At 47.0% G+C, this 21202-nt stretch overlaps 1 protein-coding gene across 1 annotated transcript; it reads left to right on the forward strand.

Moving 5' to 3' along the window:
* The first annotated feature begins 9822 nt into the window (after positions 1-9822).
* On the forward strand, positions 9823-11591 carry LOC146526406 (uncharacterized). The gene has a single exon (XM_085207175.1). It carries the CDS (start codon positions 10290-10292, stop codon positions 11028-11030), a length of 741 nt encoding a protein of 246 aa, XP_085063301.1. The 5' UTR covers positions 9823-10289; the 3' UTR covers positions 11031-11591.
* The last annotated feature ends 9611 nt before the right edge of the window (positions 11592-21202 follow it).

A 21202-nucleotide genomic window follows, 5' to 3' on the forward strand; every position in this document is an offset into this window, starting at 1 on the left:
TCCAATCCGCGGGAATGCGCGGTAAGGTGCCGGCGGTAAGTGGCGAAAACTGATTTTTTCCAACCCGCGGGAATGCGCGGGAAGGTGCCGGCGGTAAGTGGCGAAAACCGATTTTTTCTAACGCGCGGGAATGCGCGGGAAGGTGCTGGCGGTAAGTGGCGTGACAAGCCGTGGTCAAGGCTATGGCCGGCAGCGAGACGTCGTGGGATGCGGTCTCATCCTTCTGCGAGGCAGTGGTGCTCGAGAAGGAGTCGGCGGAACGGGCGAGGGAGGCTTTTGCCGAAGTCGCCATCCACCGTAAGAGACCGGGTCGCCGGAGGGCAGCACACGATCGCCGCCTTTCGCCCTAATGTGCTAGAGGGCGTTCAGCTTGGGGAAGCTGACCGCCTACCAACCTGGCCCGAGTAGGCGCGCACAGGTTGCTCCCGCGCGCTACTCCGAGCAGGCCGTCGAGGGTGCCCACACACCCTTGACTCCGCGACGTGCCTTGCAGGCTCTCGCCGCCGCGTTTCGCGGAAGACTCACGTCCCCGTGTCTCGCGGCCAGTGGCGGTCGAGGAGGAGCACCGTGAGGTTTTAGTGGGTATTGGGATTGGCCTTCAGCCGGTCCACGAGTCCCACATAACCCGCTCGAGTCCCCACTCGGGCCGGTATCCGTAAAAGGATTTAAAAATAAAAAAAAAAAAAAAAAAGGTTAGGTTAGGTTGGGGTGCTTGGTCGGATAACCTCCTCGTGTGTTCGCTCGCTGTTGGCCCTTTCTCGAATGCTTGTCATTCGGGGGGGACGAACAGTGTGCGGGTCGGTGCACCCTGGGCGGCGAGTAATTGGTGTCCACAGGATTCGTCCTTGGGTAATGATTGCTCGCTGGCTAATAATCCGACGTGGTTCTCCGCGTGTCCTCTGTCATGCAGAGGTCACAGTGTGAGGAACCGGAGGGCGTGGTGTGTACTCACCCTACCGCCACGCAGGTGCAGTGATGTGCCTGCGCCGAATATATCGGAACTCCACTCTTGGTTGCGGTCATGTCTCGTAATCAGGAGTGGAACCGAGGGCCTTGCCTTTACCGGCCGGGCTGTGAGGAAGAAAACCTCTATAAAAATTACCCCAACCCAAGCGGCGAAGCAGCGCGAGGGGTTTATGGCTGATGGGGAGATCAGTTGCTACTGCTGGTCCCGTCAGGGTACCGGCCGACACCCTGGCGTAATAGGCTTATCCGAGTACAGGGGGCACTGCTCGGATGGACCGTTTTTCCCCCACACTCGTGGGAACAACATGTTCAACACAATTTCTAAAAACAAAAAACCAAAACGATGAGGTGGAGTGTGTTGAGCCCGAGAAGGGCGGCGATGTGATGTTGCCTGAGAAGGGAGGAGTAGATGTGCTTAAGGCGGAGGAAGTTGTTGGTGTTATTGCGGCGTCTCGAAGAGTGTCTGTTTCGAGTGTCGCTGCGGAGGGGTCAGTTGGTGATGGCCAGAACGTAGGAGTGTGGAAGGAGCCGAGAGTGGTTCTGACCAGATTGGACGTTGATGACGGAATGTCGACTGTCGGTAGTGTCAGGTCGAGACGAAGGTCCGGATCATCATATGGACGGTTGTGGGGAGTGTTGGAGTCAAAGGACTCAGATACTGAAAGTTTTGTGTCGATGGTGTCAGAGAAGTCAAGGACACGGGCACAATACCTGAAGGACAGGCGGAAGAGGCCTCGGAAGCCGATCGATCAGTCGGGGTCTTCTGGTGAAGGAGAGCCAGATAGACCGGCGCCAAAAGTGGTTGCCATGAGGAGACGGAAAGGTCTCGGTGAGGCAGAAAGGAAGGAGTTGCCGCTGAGGTCAGAACAGGAGATGTCTGACAGCGCTGCGGCCGTACTGGCCAGGGCTAGCTCCAGGCTCTCGGACATGTCTCTACCATCCGAGAAAGAGCAGGACGAAGCCATACTTGCGTCTGACCTACAAAATCAGGTGGTGGACAGCCTAGCGGTGATAAGGAAGGTTGCCAGCAGATCGGGAAACCTTAAAGGAACTTTCACCAAGGCCTTTTGACGGATACCGGCCCGAGTGGGGACTCGAGCGGGTTATGTGGGACTCGTGGACCGGCTGAAGGCCAATCCCAATACCCACTAAAACCTCACGGTGCTCCTCCTCGACCGCCACTGGCCGCGAGACACGGGGACGTGAGTCTTCCGCGAAACGCGGCGGCGGGAGCCTGCAAGGCACGTCGCGGAGTCAAGGGTGTGTGGGCACCCTCGACGGCCTGCTCGGAGTAGCGCGCGGGAGCAACCTGTGCGCGCCTACTCGGGCCAGGTTGGTAGGCGGTCAGCTTCCCCAAGCTGACCGCCCTCTAGCACATTAGGGCGGAAGGCGGCGATCATGTGCCGCCCTCCGGCGACCCGGTCTCTTACGGCGGATGGCGACTTCGGCAAAAGCCTCCCTCGCCCGTTCCGCCGACTCCTTCTCGAGCACCACTGCCTCGCAGAAGGATGAGACCGCATCCCACGACGTCTCGCTGCCGGCCATAGCCTTGACCACGGCCGGCAGGGAAAGGTCGTCCCCTATGACGTCGCGCAAAGCGCGACGTTGAGACGCCCAGGCTGAGCACACCTCCAACGTGTGCTGGGCCGTCTCATCGAGGCAGTCGTCGCAGTGGTGGCAGCGAGCGTCGGGCTCCCTCCCGGCGATCCGACACAAGTAACCCCCGAAGCAGCCATGCCCCGTGAGCACCTGTGTCATGCGGAAGGTTAGGACGCCGTGACGCCGCGCTAACCACTGGCGGAACACTGGACGAACAGCCTCGATCTTCCTCAGGCCGGCAGATGGATTTGCCAGCCGAGTTTCCCACATTTCAACCGCGGCTACCCGCGCCTCCTCAGTGCGTGCTTGGCTTGCCGGTTCCCCGGACGCTAGGCCTCGACGCCGGCAATAGACCGACGCCAGAGAAAGAGCATCCAGGTCCCACGGCATGACTCCAGCCAGCACGCACGCCACTTCACCGGAGATGGTCCGGTCCGATGGTCCCCCGTATCGCCCGGATGGCCATCGCCCTCTGCGCACGTCGCAGCAGAGTGATGTTGTGCCGGTCGGATCGGACCACTCCGGTGTACAGCCGACGGCTAGAGGCGCTCGGCCCATCCACATTGGGCAAAAGGCGCGCCAGTGCCGCCGCTGTCTTCAACAGTTTCGGGGCCAAAGATGTAAAGCGGCCCCGAAAACTCCACCGACCATCCAGCCCCGAACACGACATGCTAGGGCCGGGCTCGCGACCGAAACGTCCACGACGGATCCGCCCAGCCTTCGCACACACGTGTTCTTGGTCGCTCGGTTGAGCACAGACAAACCGGTGGCAACAACCCACTCCGACAGCGTCACACCACGCACATCCGTCGTTGCGAAGCCCCACACGCTGGACTTCGCGTTGAGATCGCCGGCCACCAACATCTCCGCCGGACGAAATCGCTCTACCATTTCCCCCAATCGTATAAGGAACTCTTCAAACTCCGCGAGAGTTCGATTGGGGGAAAAGTAGACCCCTACGACAACTAGGTTGCCGACAAGTGCGGCGACGCATCCCACACCTCTCTCTGCACGTGAGAAAGGCGGGGAGCCCGCGGCGACCTGGGTGATAATAGTCACCACCCCGGTGTTGTCGGCTACCCAGTTGTCACTGTCGGGAACGCTGTAGGGTTCCGAAACAACCGCCACCTGGATAGACCACTGCGCCAGGCTTTGGACCAATAAGTCCTGGGCCCTAGCACAGTGGTTAATGTTCGCCTGCAACACACGGAGAGCCATTATTGGTCTTCCATGTGTTGCACCTCCTCAGGCCCAGCTGGGATATTAGACCTGGCCGATGTTGCCGGCACTCGTCTGCGCTTTCCACCGTTATTGGTGCTAGCCTTTCCACAGGCAGCATTCCCCAACATGTGATTAGCGGGCCTTTGCGCCGCCTCACACACCGGACAATGAGGCTCTGCCGAACACGATCTCTGCTGATGCCCGGTCTGGCCACACTGGAAACACTGTTTGCTGCGGTCCACCTGGCTACTGCACTTCGCAGCCATGTGGCCCACTTCGTGGCAACGGAAACAACGTTGCGCACGGGGCATCAACAGCCTCACTCCAGCAGAGACGAAGTCTCGCCCCGCTAATCTTTTGCGCTGCGCCGACAGGACATCGGACCCATACTGTTCCTAGACCGGCCCGGTCCTGTCGGATCTCTCCGACTTTTATATTACCCGCAGCACAGCCGGAACTCGGCTTATTGCCGCCGTCACGTCCTCAGCAGTGGCGGAGTCATCGAGGCCAAACACCCTCAATTCCGCACATTTCACTGGCCTCGACACCTGGACCTCTTCGGGGCTGAGAACCCCACGCAACTTCTCAGCTAGCGTATCCGCCTTCTCAGCAGTGTTGGCGCCAGGCATTCTAGCGCCTAGCATTCTAGCGCCAGTAGACGCAACACGGAATCTCAGGTCCTCTATACCCAGGTCTTCCAACTTTATACTTTCCTTGACCCGGGTAAGGACATCGCTATACGACATCTTGTCGGCGACGGCTGGCTGCAACTTAATCGTCACAACTTGCGATCTAGGACGACGCAACTTTGGCTCCTTTTGCGCTTTAGCCTTTTGCGCTTTCGGCTTAGGAGCTGGCTTTCTCTTCTTGGCCCCCTTCCGGGCTACTACAGTCCAGCCCTCAGACATATCAGCCGGAGCGGGTGGCAGAGGTCGAGGCTCAGTAGATGCGGTCTTCACCGGGCCTTTCTTCTTCTTGGCCTGTTTAGACCTTTGCTCCTTTGGTGCCGGATTAGCCGGCGCCATCAAAGTGGATGCGACAGGGTCCACTTGCGCCTGCTTTGGGCTATCCACCTTGCGCTTGTCCGCCGCTAGCGGAGGTCGCAGATTTCTCTCCGGTGGTAGCCGATCTTTAAAGGCTTCCAGCCTGGTGGAGACCATAGTGCCCACTATGTCCCCCACAGCAATAGACTCCGTGGGAGTGGGTCGCAAGTCCGATGCTCTAGACCGCTCCAACTCCGCTCTCAAAAGGGCAAACTCCTTCCGCAACTCCACCAACTCCGACTGCAGTCGCGAGTTTGTTGCCTTGAGGATATCCACTTCCTCTGATGCCGTCCTCTTTGCCAGAGTATTAACGGCAGAAGAGATAACTCCGGCAGCGTCTTTAAGGGCCCTAGTAAATGTGCCCTTCAGATTCCCCGACTTGCAGGCGACTCTATTGATTATAGCCAAGCTATCAGATACTTGGCTACGCAAGTCGGAGACCATGTGCTCCTCACCGCAAAGTTCCAGGGGCACATCCGAGAGCCTAGAACTTGCTCTAGTTTGTATCGCCGCGGAGATTTCAGCAACTTCCTCCTCCGCCCTCAGCCGGCGCTCCTCGCGCTTGGCATCGTTTAGCGCCTTCTTTCCAGCAGCTAGCCCTATATTCTCATCAGGAATATTTGGTACGACCACGACTCCCTCTGGCCGAAGCAACCTTCGCTTTCGGCTTGTCTCTGTCTCCCCATCCGCATCCGAGGATTCAGAGTTACTCTTCCTGTGATGGCGCCTCTTTCTGTCCTTTCGGAACTGCGCTTTAGCCCCCTCGATAGCATTGGAGCCGTTCGACCCAACAGACATCACGCCATCGGCGTCTGACTCGGAAGCCGCCCAGAAACGGCCTCGCGACGAAAGTGACGACCTGGACCTACCTCTTATAATAGAGGCAACCTCCTCATGGTCCAGACGCTCTAACACGACTCGCGCATCCTTCAACCCCGCTCCTATTGGCACAAGTGCCGGACTTTTGCCCCTTTCGAGCAAAGTACTCCCTACGCCTTTCTCGGGCACAACTACTACTCCGCCCATCTCGGGCAACAACAGATCACCGCCCTCCTCGGGCCTCCCTACGTCATCATTTTGGGTTTTTAAGTTAACATTTTCCATTTTGTTCCCACGAGTGTGGGGGAAAAACGGTCCATCCGAGCAGTGCCCCCTGTACTCGGATAAGCCTATTACGCCAGGGTGTCGGCCGGTACCCTGGCGGGACCAGCAGTAGCGACTGATCTCCTCATCAGCCATGAACCCCTCGCGCTGCTTCGCCGCTTGGGTTGGGGTAATTTTTTATAGAGGTTTTCTTCCTCGCAGCCCGGCCGGTAAAGGCAAGGCCCTCAGTTCCACTCCTGATTACGAGACATGACCGCAACCAAGAGTGGAGTTCCGATATATTCGGCGCTGGCACATCACTGCACCTGCGTGGCGGTAGGGTGAGTACACACCACGCACGCCCTCCGGTTCCTCACACTGTGACCTCTGCATGACAGAGGACACGCGAAGAACCACGCCGGATTATTAGCCAGCGAGCAATCATTACCCAAGGACGAATCCTGTAGGCACCAATTACTCGCCGCCCAGGGTGCACCGGTCCGCAACACTGTTCGTCCCCCCCGAACGACAAGCATTCGAGAAAGGGCCAACAGCGGGTGAACACACGAGGAGGTCATCCGACCAAGCACCCCAACCTAACCTGACATTTTTTTTTTTTTTTTTTAACATGAGGAAATCCTTTTACGGATACCGGCCCGAGTGGGGACTCGAGCGGGTTATGTGGGACTCATGGACCGGCTGAAGGCCAATCCCATTACCCACTAAAACCTCACGGTGCTCCTCCTCGACCGCCACTGACCGCGAGACGCGGGGACTAGAATCGTCCACGAAACGCGGCGGCGGGAGCCTGCTAGGCACGTCGCGGAGTCAAGGGTGTGTGGGCACCCTCGACGGCCTGCTCGGAGTTGCACGCGGGAGCAACCTGCGCGCGCCTACTCGGGCCAGGTTGGTAGGCGGCCAGCTTCCCCAAACTGACCGCCCTCTGGCACATTAGGGCGGAAGGCGGCGGTCGTGTGCCGCCCTCCGGCGACCCGGTCTCTTACGGTGGATGGCGACTTCGGCAAAAGCCTCCCTCGCCCGTTCCACTGACTCCTTCGCGGGCATCACTGCCTCGCAGAAGGATAGTTTTCGCCACTTACCGCCGGCACCTTCCCGCGCATTCCCGCGGGTTGTATACCACCTTGAAGGCCCCTCGGAGCCCGAACGATCGACACCAGTTTCAACTGAATCCGAGCGGGGAAAACTGAAAAAATCGGTTTTCGCCACTTACCGCCCGCACCTTCCCGCGCATTCCCGCGGGTTGTATACCACCTTGAAGGCCCCTCGGAGCCCGAACGATCGACACCAGTTTCAACTGAATCCGAGCGGGGAAAACTGAAAAAATCGGTTTTCGCCACTAACCGCCGGCACCTTCCCGCGCATTCCCGCGGGTTGTATACCACCTTGAAGGCCCCTCGGAGCCCGAACGATCGACACCAGTTTCAACTGAATCCGAGCGGGGAAAACTGAAAAATTCGGTTTTTGGCACTTACCGCCCGCACCTTCCCGCGCATTCCCGCGGGTTGGAAAAAATCGTTTTTCGCCACTTAGCGCCCGCACCTTTCCGCGCATTCCCGCTTGTTGTATACCACCTTGAAAGCCCCTCGGAGACCGAACGATCGACACCAGTTTCAACTGAATCCGAGCGGGGAAAACTGAAAAAATCGGTTTTCGCCACTTACCGCCGGCACCTTCCCGCGCATTCCCGCGGGTTGTTTACCACCTTGAAGGCCCCTCTTTCAGTTTTCCCCGCTCGGATTCAGTTGAAACTGGTGTCGATCGTTCGGGCTTCGAGGGGCCTTCAAGGTGGTATACAACCCGCAGGAATGCGTGGAAAGGTGCGGGCGGTAAGTGGCGAAAACCAATTTTTTCAGTTTTCCCCGCTCGGATTCAGTTGAAACTGGTGTCGATCGTTCGGGCTCCGAGGGGCCTTCAAGGAGGTTTACAACCCGCGGGAATGCGCGGGAAGGTGCCGGCGGTAAGTGGCGAAAACCGATTTTTTCCAATCCGCGGGAATGCGCGGGAAGGTGCGGGCGGTAAGTGACGAAAACCGATTTTTTCCAACCCGCGGGAATGCGCGGGAAGGTGCCAGCGGTAAGTGGCGAAAACCGATTTTTTCCAACACGCGGGAATGCGCGGGAAGGTGCGGGCGGTAAGTGACGAAAACCGATTTTTTCCAACCCGCGGGAATGCGCGGGAAGGTGCCGGCGGTAAGTGGCGAAAACCGATTTTTTCCAACCCGCGGGAATGCGCGGGAAGGTGCGGGCGGTAAGTGACGAAAACCGATTTTTTCCAACCCGCGGGAATGCGCGGTAAGGTTCCGCCGGTAAGTGGCGAAAACCGATTTTTTCCAACCCGCGGGAATGCGCGGGAAGGTGCCGGCGGTAAGTGGCGAAAGCCGATTTTTTCCAACGCGCGGGAATGCGCGGGAAGGTGCTGGCGGTAAGTGGCGTGACAAGCCGTGGTCAAGGCTATGGCCGGCAGCGAGACGTCGTGGGATGCGGTCTCATCCTTCTGCGAGGCAGTGGTGCTCGAGAAGGAGTCAGCGGAACGGACGAGGGAGGCTTTTGCCGAAGTCGGGCACAATACCTGAAGGACAGGCGGAAGAGGCCTCGGAAGCCGATCGATCAGTCGGGGTCTTCTGGTGAAGGAGAGCCAGATAGACCGGCGACAAAAGTGGTTGCCTTGAGGAGACGGAAAGGTCTCGGTGAGGCAGAAAGGAAGGAGTTGCCGCTGAGGTCAGAACAGGAGGTGTCTGACAGCGCTGCGGCCGTACTGGCCAGGGCTAGCTCCAGGCTCTCGGACATGTCTCTACCATCCGAGAAAGAGCAGGACGAAGCCATACTTGCGTCTGACCTACAAAATCAGGTGGTGGACAGCCTAGCGGTGATAAGGAAGGTTGCCAGCAGATCGGGAAACCTTAAAGGAACTTTCACCAAGGCCTTTTGACGGATACCGGCCCGAGTGGGGACTCGAGCGGGTTATGTGGGACTCGTGGACCGGCTGAAGGCCAATCCCAATACCCACTAAAACCTCACGGTGCTCCTTCTCGACCGCCACTGGCCGCGAGACACGGGGACGTGAGTCTTCCGCGAAACGCGGCGGCGGGAGCCTGCAAGGCACGTCGCGGAGTCAAGGGTGTGTGGGCACCCTCGACGGCCTGCTCGGAGTAGCGCGCGGGAGCAACCTGTGCGCGCCTACTCGGGCCAGGTTGGTAGGCCCTCTAGCACATTAGGGCGGAAGGCGGCGATCGTGTGCCGCCCTCCGGCGACCCGGTCTCTTACGGCGGATGGCGACTTCGGCAAAAGCCTCCCTCGCCCGTTCCGCCGACTCCTTCTCGAGCACCACTGCCTCGCAGAAGGATGAGACCGCATCCCACGACGTCTCGTTGCCGGCCATAGCCTTGACCACGGCCGGCAGGGAAAGGTCGTCCCCTATGACGTCGCGCAAAGCGCTACGTTGAGACGCCCAGGCTGAGCACACCTCCAACGTGTGCTGGGCCGTCTCATCGAGGCAGTCGTCGCAGTGGTGGCAGCGAGCGTCGGGCTCCCTCCCGGCGATCCGACACAAGTAACCCCCGAAGCAGCCATGCCCCGAGAGCACCTGTGTCATGCGGAAGGTTAGGACGCCGTGACGCCGCGCTAACCACTGGCGGAACACTGGACGAACAGCCTCGATCGTCCTCAGGCCGGCAGTTGGTGTTGCCAGCCGAGTTTCCCACAACTCCATTGCGGCTACCCGCACCTCCTCAGTGCGTGCCTGGCTTGCCGGTTCCCCGGACACTAGGCCTATTATTTCTTCATTTGGTTCATATATTTCATTATTTTCCATAATTTTAATTATTATTATTATTTGAGAATCAATAATTAATCAACGAATAATCCTATTTTCATCAAATATACCATCCTCTATTGAATGATATCAAAATTTACCTCCTTCTGAACATTCTTATAATGAACTTCCTATTTTAAGAAATTTCTAATATGGCAGATTATATTCCGGTTCCGGTTCCGGTTACGACAGCGTAAACATCGTTACAGTGCAACTCCCCAATTAATCGTATTTTTTAATATTAAAGTACCACTTCGAAGCTGTTATTATCACAATCTAATAAATATAAGTGTCAAGAAGATCTGGAGATAATAGACTTGGTTTTTCATACGAGAATTATTCTAAATACAAAGTGTGAATGTGAAACGAACAATAGTGAGGTTATCTTAAGTGACAATTAAAAGGAAGTTTATATTGAAACTGACATTGACTTATCAGTGTTACCAGTGACAAATTAAAATTGTCTTTAACTTTTTATTTGTTCTGTCTAAATTTAACCTACCGTCTTCCGTAATATTTAAATATACAAAACAATATTTGGTAGAAATGGATGAACAATTTCAACTTTTATTCGATAAAATGAAAATTGAACTCTCGAAGCAAACAATATCGATAACAGAGTCTATAACGAATACAATTATGGAAAGGATGGAAGAAAAATTACAGCCGATTGTTATGGAAAATCAAAAACTAAAAGCAAATGTAAGAAAGTTAGAAGAAGAAGTAGAACAACTGAAAAGGGAGAAGAAAAATAATAATTTGGTTTTGTTTGGTGTAAAAGAGGAGGAAAAATCATTCACTCAGCTACTAGAAAAAATAAAAAAGATTTTCAAAGAAGATTTAGATATTAACATAGAAGAATGGGAGATTAACAAAATGTTCCGACTTGGCAAAATAAACAGGGAGAATAAAAAACTTCGACCAATTCTTCTGTCCTTATTATCAGAAATGAAAAAAGGTGAAATTATGAAGAATAAAAAGAATTTAAAAGACATGTATATTAAGGATGATTTTTCTAAAGAGACATTGGAGAAAAGGAAAGAACTAGTACCAAAACTGGAGGAAGAGAGGAGGAAGGGGAATATTGCATACCTAAAATATGACAAACTTATTATAAAAGAAAACAAGGACAAGCGTAAGAGACAACTGTCTTCATCGCCCCAGACCAACGCACAACCTAAGAAACAGCAGACATGGACGCCGAAGGACAACAGAGCTAACGCTTTTGATATCATGAGAAATAGATCTAATTCTCTTTCTAACTATACAACTAATAAAAACCAATAGCAATTAACGAGCCGGAAAACTAAACAAAATATCAGGAAAGAAAATGAAAATACAACGAAACAAAACTCTCCCCCAAGCCGACTGGTCCTCGTGGGGGAAAATGACCTAAACCCTCTAAGCAAAAAAATCAAACGAAAAAGAAACACAAATTCAGATATATATATCGCAACTCTAAATGCGAGATCTCTACGAACAGATGAAAAACTCATAGAACTAGAACTGGCGTTAGATAATATCAAATGGGATATAATTGGAATAAGCGAAATGAGACGCCTTGGTGAAGGGATTCAAAATCATAATGGTAAATTTCTTCTACATTACATGGGCGAAACACCTGGGCTGTATGGAGTTGGCTTTCTTGTTAAGAACAACTTGGCTAGCAGAATAGAAGAAATAAGAGGAATTAATGAAAGAATAGCACTCCTCAATATTAAACTACTTTTAAATCATGGAAAAGAAGAAACATGGACTATCATCCAAGCGTATGCCCCAACTGAAACAAATAAAAAAGAAGATACCATAAAAACTGAACATTTTTACAAAGACTTACAATCAACAGTACAAATTTCTAGCAAAAATCTTATTTAATGCCCAAATAGGGACCTGCAACATAGGAGAAGAATATACAATAGGCAAACATGGATATGGTCAAAGAAGCGACAACGGACAACGGTTAGTAACCTTTGCAATGGAAAACAAACTGAGCATTTTAAACAGCTTTTACAAGAAGAAAAAATCTAAAAAATGGACATGGATATCTCCTAGCGGCATGCATATGAATGAAATTGACTTTATATTAACCAATAACAAAAGAGCATTTAAAGATGTGAATACTGTAAACCAGCTTAATTTCAATACAGACCATAGAATGATAAGAACAATACTATCAGGCATTAGAATACAAAAAAGAAGACACATTAATAACAATAATACATACAAAACCACATCAACACTCACTGAAAATAATAAACCATTCCTTGACAACCTGAAAAATGCAATGAACACTATCGAAAAAACCAATTATAAATCAATCCAAGAAAGATACAATGATATTTTGAGTATACTAAAAGGGGGAATCAATAAAACAAACAAACAAAAAAATGAAAGCATTTTATCTGCAGAAACAAAGCAATTGATTAGTGAGAGAAAAGAACTTATACGGAAGGGAAAAAGTAAACAGACAATAGAGAAAATATCGGAACTAAGCAAAAAGATAAACGAGCACATAAGAAAAGACAGGAAAATAAAAAGGCAGAGAACTATAAAAGCTTTTATTAAAAAAACTGGTGGAATCAAGAGAGCCCTAAAAGAATTGAATCAAAAGAAAACAATAATACCAAATATAAAAACAAAAAATGGACACGCCTTAAGTAATAGGCAAGAGATACTCAAAACAGCCACAGACTACTATAGGACACTTTACCAAAGACAAAAAACATCACAGATAGACGATCAAAACTACATAACAACTAAACATTCAGAATTAGTACCCATAATATTACAAGATGAAGTGATGAAGGCTGTAAAAACACAGAAATTAGACAAAGCCCCAGGTTCAGACCAAATATCTAATGAGATAATAAAACACGCAATGCCAGTGCTCGCTCCCATCATAACGAATTTATTCAACGATATATTAGCAACCGAAACCATTCCTAATGATTGGACAAAATCCACTATCACCTTGTTACACAAGAAAGGGGACAAGGGAAACATAGGCAACTACAGACCAATAAGTTTGATGTCGAACATCTATAAGATCTTTTCAAAAATCATATTATCACGGATTACTGTAGCACTCGACGAAAACCAACCGAAAGAGCAGGCGGGTTTTCGCAGCAAATTCTCGACGATAGACCATATTCACGTAGTTAGGCAGGTCCTTCAAAAGTACAAAGAATACAATAAGGCTTACTACTTAGGGTTCGTTGATTTCAACAAGGCTTTCGACTCCGTAGATCATAGTAGCATCTGGAAGGCATTAGAAAGCCAGGGAGTACATGCTAAGTATATCCGGATACTAGAGAAAATCTATTTGAGAAGTAGCGCCAAAGTTAAACTGGAAAGAACAGGGGAAGAATTTCCCATCGAAAGAGGCGTCAGACAAGGAGACCCAATATCACCGAAATTATTCTCTGCAGTTCTAGAAATGGTGTTTAGAAATTTGCGATGGGATGACATTGGGCTCAATATTAATGGAGTAAAACTTAACCATCTACGCTTTGCAGACGATATTATACTGTTTTCGGAGACTCCAGATAGCTTAGAACACATGCTACAACAACTGTCAGATGAAAGTGCCAAAGTAGGCTTAGCAATTAACACATCAAAAACGAACGTTATGACAAACTCGGCTAAAATAGACATTAAAATAAATTATGGACAAATGGAAATAAAATATGTTAATGAATACATATATCTAGGTCAACTATTGTCTACAGAAGATACAATGCAAAAGGAAATAGATAGAAGAATAACAAGCAGTTGGAAACGGTTTTGGTCATTGAGTGAGGTGTTGAAGGACAAGGATATGCCTATTAAAGACAAAAGAAGAGTGTTTAACACATGTGTTCTGCCATGCTTATCATATGGATGTCAAACCTGGTCATTGAACGATAAACAAACTAAAAAAATCAAAATATGTCAAAATGGAATGGAGAGAAGCATTATGGGAGTGAAAAGAAAGGACAAGGTGAAATTACAGATTATAAAGAGCAAAACAAAATTTGAAAACATATACACAACATACAAACGCCTTAAATGGAGGTGGACAGGACACATGCTAAGAGAAAGGATAGAGAAGTGGACACATCTTATTACAGAATGGTACCCGCGTGATAGCAGAAGAAGTAAAGGTAGACCAGCTACACGTTGGGAAGACGATTTCAAAAAGATTGCTGGACCAGCATGGACACGAGTGGCGAAGAATAAAATAAAATGGAAAGCTTTAGAGGAGGCTTTTGTCGAAGGACAAGCTGAAAAAGAGAAACCACTTTAGTTTTAGAATAAAGTAAATGTAATTTTCAGCAATAAAGGCTTATTATTATTATTATTATCCTTTTTTTAGAAATGGCAACCTGATCTAATTTAAATTACCAAAATAGAGCTTCTCCATTAATAGAACAAATTATTTGAAAAAAAAGATTTTAGAAATAATAAATAAAATTATTCCTCACCGTAAACCTTTTGATACTATAATAGTATGTTTTCCTTGGAATGTTCTTTCTCGACAAATATCTCGTCATCATTAAAATATAGTTAATAATACGATAATATATCCAATAAATAATAAGTTTATATTAAAATTATGAAATCATTTTACTAAACCAGTTACTAAGGTTATTACTCCAATAGCTCCTGTTAAGGGTCAAGGTCTATAGTCAACTAAGTGATAGGGATGATTATGATTAGACATTAATTTACTTCTCTAGAATAAAGAGTTCTTAAAATAGAAATTACATAAGATTGAATAATTGCTACGGCAGATTCAAGAATTAATAATAAAATTTGAACAATAATTAAAATAATTAATAAATAATTAAGTATTTTAATACCTGTATTACTTAATAAAGTTAAAAGTAAATGGCCTGCAATTATATTAGCTGTTAATCGAACTGCTAAAGTTCCAGGTCGAATAATATTACTAATAGTTTCAATTAGTACTATAAAAGGTATTAAAATAGTTGGTGTTCCCTGAGGAATTATATGAATAAATATATGTTGTGTATTATTTAATCATCCATAAATTATAAATCTTAATCATAATGTTAAAGATAATGAAAGGGATATATTAAGATGACTTGTTCTAGTAAAAATATATGGGAATAAACCTAAAAAAATATTAAATAAAATAAAAAAGAATAATGAAATAAAAATAAAAGTTGATCCATTAATTCTATTTGGTTCTAATAAAGTTTTAAATTCATTATGAAGTTTATTAGAAATAAAATTTCATAATAAATAATGACGATTAGGAAAAAATCAGAAAGATAAAGGAATAAATAATAATCCAATAAATGTTCTAATTCAATTAAATGGGAAATTAAATAAATTTGTTGAAGGATCAAAAATTGAAAAAAGATTATTTATCATTTTCAAAAAATTTTTTTAAAATTATTTTTATTAATTTTTTTAAAATTAAAATTATTTTTATAATTATAAATAAAATAATTTATAATTATAAAACTAATAAAAATAGAAATAAAAAATAATAATGAAATTATTCAATTGATAGGTATTATTTGAGGAATAAAAGAATATTACAAAAAGTAATAATTTAAATTTGACATATTTATGTTATTTATTAACTAATTCTTTATCATTAGAAGTAAATGCTAATTTACTATAAAATGGTTTAAGAGACCAGTACTTGCTTTCAGTCATCTAATGAATAATTATTAATTCAATTAATAAAGTTTCTTATAGGGATTCTTTCAATAACAATAGGTATAAAACTATGATTTGCCCCACAAATTTCAGAACATTGACCATAATAAATTCCAGGACGATTAATAAAAAATCTAGTTTGATTTAATCGTCCTGGATTAGCGTCAATTTTTACTCCTAATGATGGAATTGTTCAAGAGTGAATTACATCTGTAGCTGTAACTAAAATACGAATTTGATTATTTATAGGTAAAATAATTCGATTATCAACATCTAAAAGTCGAAAATTATTTAAATTTTCATTAGATTGAATTATATATGAATCAAATTCAATGTTATTAAAATCAGAATATTCATATCTTCAATATCATTGATGTCCAATTGATTTTAATGTAATTAAAGGATTATTAAGTTCATCTATAAATTAATTTTTAACAAAAACAAAAACCGACTTCTAACAACGAACGGTGTCAAGCTAATGCTAATACAACACCTTTACTACAATATCTAATTACTAAGCCTGTTCTACTGAGCACCGACTTCAAAATTATAAAATCTTTGTAAAATTATTTTTCACTTTTTAGTTCGTTGTTAGAAGTCGGTTTTTGTTTTTGTTAAAAAATAATTTATTTTACGATTTTAAGTGATGGGTAGATCTTAAAATGATGCTTCTTGAACGAGTGGTGATGGTGGTGGTAGTGGTTGTCAACGAGTGGTTGTGGTTGTCCCATGTAAAACTTCATTTAATTAGGGTTTATTTTTGCGCAAAGTAACATTTTGGTATATTGACAAGAACATACATAAAAAGTATTCGGGCGAATTGGGAATCTCCCTTTTTTGAAGTTGGTTGAAAATGAGAACATTCTCTTTTTTGAGGTTGATTGAAAAGAAATGTAACGATCAGGAATCTCACTTCTGACATCGAGTTAAAAAGTTTTTGCTTGTAACTATTACAGTATAATCAATTTTTTACCAAAAAAAACAAACTTTCTCAAATTTCACCGGATTCCATAATCGGAATCTAGCCAAACTTTCACCAAATTATTCTTGAAGTGTATCCTTTCAAATAAAATAAGAATCATCAAAATCAGTTTGCGCGACATTAAGTTATGCGTCTATTTGTCGCGCACATACCTAATGCAAATTTAAGACTTATGTGATTTTCTCATGGATACCATTGTCAGACATGGACCAAAAAAAAATGGGACCATTCGGGAAGCTTCACCTTTCAAATAAAAAAAAAATATCAAAATCGGTTCACCCAGTCAAAAGTTATGAGGTAACAAACATAAAAAAAAAATAATAAAAAAAAAAATAAAAAAATACAGTCGAATTGATAACCTCCTTTTCTTACAGAAGTCGGTTAAAAATATATAACAATCGTAATGATGGAAGTGCAATAAAAATTAAAGTAATAGCTGGTAAAATAGTTCAAATTAATTCAATTATTTGACCCTCTAATAAAAATCGATTAATATAATTATTGAAAAATAAATTTATTATTAAATATGCTACTAAAATTGTAATTATAATTAAAATAATTAATGTATGGTCATGAAAAAAAATAATTTGTTCTATTAATGGCGAAGCTCTATTTTGGTAATTTAAATTAGATCAGGTTGCCATTTCTAAAAAAAGGATATTCCTTTATAAATGGGGTTTAAATCCATTACATATAATCTGCCATATTAGAAATTTCTTAAAATAGGAAGTTCATTATAAGAATGTTCAGAAGGAGGTAAATTTTGATATCATTCAATAGAGGATGGTATATTTAATGAAAATAGGATTATTCGTTGATTAATTATTGATTCTCAAATAATAATAATAATTAAAATTATGGAAAATAATGAAATATATGAACCAAATGAAGAAATAATAGGCCTAGTGTCCGGGGAACCGGCAAGCCAGGCACGCACTGAGGAGGTGCGGGTAGCCGCAATGGAGTTGTGGGAAACTCGGCTGGCAACACCAACTGCCGGCCTGAGGACGATCGAGGCTGTTCGTCCAGTGTTCCGCCAGTGGTTAGCGCGGCGTCACGGCGTCCTAACCTTCCGCATGACACAGGTGCTCACGGGGCATGGCTGCTTCGGGGGTTACTTGTGTCGGATCGCCGGGAGGGAGCCCGACGCTCGCTGCCACCACTGCGACGACTGCCTCGATGAGACGGCCCAGCACACGTTGGAGGTGTGCTCAGCCTGGGCGTCTCAACGTCGCGCTTTGCGCGACGTCATAGGGGACGACCTTTCCCTGCCGGCCGTGGTCAAGGCTATGGCCGGCAGCGAGACGTCGTGGGATGCGGTCTCATCCTTCTGCGAGGCAGTGGTGCTCGAGAAGGAGTCGGCGGAACGGGCGAGGGAGGCTTTTGCCGAAGTCGCCATCCGCAGTAAGAGACCGGGTCGCCGGAGGGCGGCACACGATCGCCGCCTTCCGCCCTAATGTGCTAGAGGGCGGTCAGCTTGGGGAAGCTGACCGCCTACCAACCTGGCCCGAGTAGGCGCGCACAGGTTGCTCCCGCGCGCTACTCCGAGCAGGCCGTCGAGGGTGCCCACACACCCTTGACTCCGCGACGTGCCTTGCAGGCTCCCGCCGCCGCGTTTCGCGGAAGACTCACGTCCCCGTGTCTCGCGGCCAGTGGCGGTCGAGGAGGAGCACCGTGAGGTTTTAGTGGGTATTGGGATTGGCCTTCAGCCGGTCCACGAGTCCCACATAACCCGCTCGAGTCCCCACTCGGGCCGGTATCCGTCAAAAGGCCTTGGTGAAAGTTCCTTTAAGGTTTCCCAATCTGCTGGCAACCTTCCTTATCACCGCTAGGCTGTCCACCACCTGATTTTGTAGGTCAGACGCAAGTATGGCTTCGTCCTGCTCTTTCTCGGATGGTAGAGACATGTCCGAGAGCCTGGAGCTAGCCCTGGCCAGTACGGCCGCAGCGCTGTCAGACACCTCCTGTTCTGACCTCAGCGGCAACTCCTTCCTTTCTGCCTCACCGAGACCTTTCCGTCTCCTCATGGCAACCACTTTTGGCGCCGGTCTATCTGGCTCTCCTTCACCAGAAGACCCCGACTGATCGATCGGCTTCCGAGGCCTCTTCCGCCTGTCCTTCAGGTATTGTGCCCGTGTCCTTGACTTCTCTGACACCATCGACACAAAACTTTCAGTATCTGAGTCCTTTGACTCCAACACTCCCCACAACCGTCCATATGATGATCCGGACCCTCGTCTCGACCTGACACTACCGACAGTCGACATTCCGTCATCAACGTCCAATCTGGTCAGAACCACTCTCGGCTCCTTCCACACTCCTACGTTCTGGCCATCACCAACTGACCCCTCCGCAGCGACACTTGAAACAAACACTCTTCGAGACGCCGCAACAACACCAACAACTTCCTCCGCCTTAAGCACATCTACTCCTCCCTTCTCAGGCAACATCACATCGCCGCCCTTCTCGGGCTCAACACACTCCACCTCATCGTTTTGGTTTTTTGTTTTTAGAAATTCCATGTTGTTCCCACGAGTGTGGGGGAAAAACGCTTGTTCCGCCGACTCCTTCTCGAGCACCACTGCCTTGCAGAAGGATGAGACCGCATCCCACGACGTCTCGCTGCCGGCCATAGCCTTGACCACGGCTTGTCACGCCACTTACCGCCAGCACCTTCCCGCGCATTCCCGCGGGTTGTATACCACCTTGAAGGCCCCTCGGAGCCCGAACGATCGACACCAGTTTCAACTGAATCCGAGCGGGGAAAACTGAAAAAATCGGTTTTCGCCACTTACCGCCCGCACCTTCCCGCGCATTCCCGCGGGTTGTATACCACCTTGAAGGCCCCTCGGAGCCCGAACGATCGACACCAGTTTCAACTGAATCCGAGCGGGGAAAACTGAAAAAATCGGTTTTCGCCACTTACCGCCCGCACCTTCCCGCACATTCCCGCGGGTTTTATACCACCTTGAAGGCCCCTCGGAGCCCGAACGATCGACACCAGTTTCAACTGAATCCGAGCGGGGAAAACTGAAAAAATCGGTTTTCGCCACTAACCGCCGGCACCTTCCCGCGCATTCCCGCGGGTTGTATACCACCTTGAAGGCCCCTCGGAGCCCGAACGATCGACACCAGTTTCAACTGAATCCGAGAGGGGAAAACTGAAAAAATCGGTTTTCGCTACTTACCGCCATCGACACCAGTTTCAACTGAATCCGAGCGGGGAAAACTGAAAAAATCGGTTTTCGCCACTAACCGCCGGCACCTTCCCGCGCATTCCCGCGGGTTGTATACCACCTTGAAGGCCCCTCGAAGCCCGAACGATCGACACCAGTTTCAACTGAATCCGAGCGGGGAAAACTGAAAAAATCGGTTTTCGCCACTTACCGCCCGCACCTTCCCGCGCATTCCCGCGGGTTGTATACCACCTTGAAGGCCCCTCGGAGCCCGAACGATCGACACCAGTTTCAACTGAATCCGAGCGGGGAAAACTGAAAAAATCGGTTTTCGCCACTTACCGCCCGCACCTTCCCGCACATTCCCGCGGGTTTTATACCACCTTGAAGGCCCCTCGGAGCCCGAACGATCGACACCAGTTTCAACTGAATCCGAGCGGGGAAAACTGAAAAAATCGGTTTTCGCCACTAACCGCCGGCACCTTCCCGCGCATTCCCGCGGGTTGTATACCACCTTGAAGGCCCCTCGGAGCCCGAACGATCGACACCAGTTTCAACTGAATCCGAGAGGGGAAAACTGAAAAAATCGGTTTTCGCTACTTACCGCCATCGACACCAGTTTCAACTGAATCCGAGCGGGGAAAACTGAAAAAATCGGTTTTCGCCACTAACCGCCGGCACCTTCCCGCGCATTCCCGCGGGTTGTATACCACCTTGAAGGCCCCTCGAAGCCCGAACGATCGACACCAGTTTCAACTGAATCCGAGCGGGGAAAACTGAAAAAATCGGTTTTCGCCACCAACCGCCGGCACCTTCCCGCGCATTCCCGCGGGTTGTATACCACATTGAAGGCCCCTCGAAGCCCGAACGATCGACACCAGTTTCAACTGAATTTAACTGAATTGAATAGAAAATATATTAATCATAAATTTTCTGTAATTAATAAAGCTGAAATTAATCAACCAATGTTATTAATTGAAGAAAAAGCTATTAATTTACGTAAAGAAGTTTGATTAAATCTTCCTACAGCTCCAATTATTACATTAAAAATTATAATAAAAATTAAAAAAATAAAATTTATATTATAAGATAATAAAATTATTGGTGAAATTTTTTGTCATGTTATTAAAATAAATCTATTAAATCATGATAATCCTTCTATAATATTAGGAAATCAAAAATGAAAAGGAACAGAACCTATTTTTATTAATATTGCAGAATTTATAATAATTGATAATAAATCATTAATAAATATTTTTATAAGAAATAAATTCAATAGGATAGAAAATAAAAAATTAATTGATGCAATAGATTGAGTTAAAAAATATTTTAAGGAAGCTTCTGAATTTAATAGATTATTGGGGGAAGAGATTAAGGGGATAAATCTAAGTAAATTAATTTCTAAGCCAATTCAGCATCCTAATCATGAATTTGATGAAATAGAAATTATAGTTCTGAAAAATAAAATAAATAAGAAAAATATTTTATTGGAATTATTAATTAATAAAATAAAAAATAAGAATAAAATATTCTAAAGATGAATTTAAATTCATGATAAAAAAATTATATTTTAGTGTAAAATGCACAATAATTTTTGTCTCGTGTGTGTCTCACTGTCGTGTGTGTTC

Source organism: Heliconius melpomene, unplaced genomic scaffold (assembly GCF_056956725.1).
Source record: "Heliconius melpomene rosina isolate 202511_hmr_F unplaced genomic scaffold, ASM5695672v1 ptg000055l, whole genome shotgun sequence".
NCBI lineage: Eukaryota > Metazoa > Arthropoda > Insecta > Lepidoptera > Nymphalidae > Heliconius > Heliconius melpomene.

Excerpts from the sequence above, each read along its gene's own strand:
- LOC146526406 (XM_085207175.1), top strand. The coding sequence starts at position 10,290 with ATGGATGAACAATTTCAACTTTTATTCGATAAAATGAAAATTGAACTC.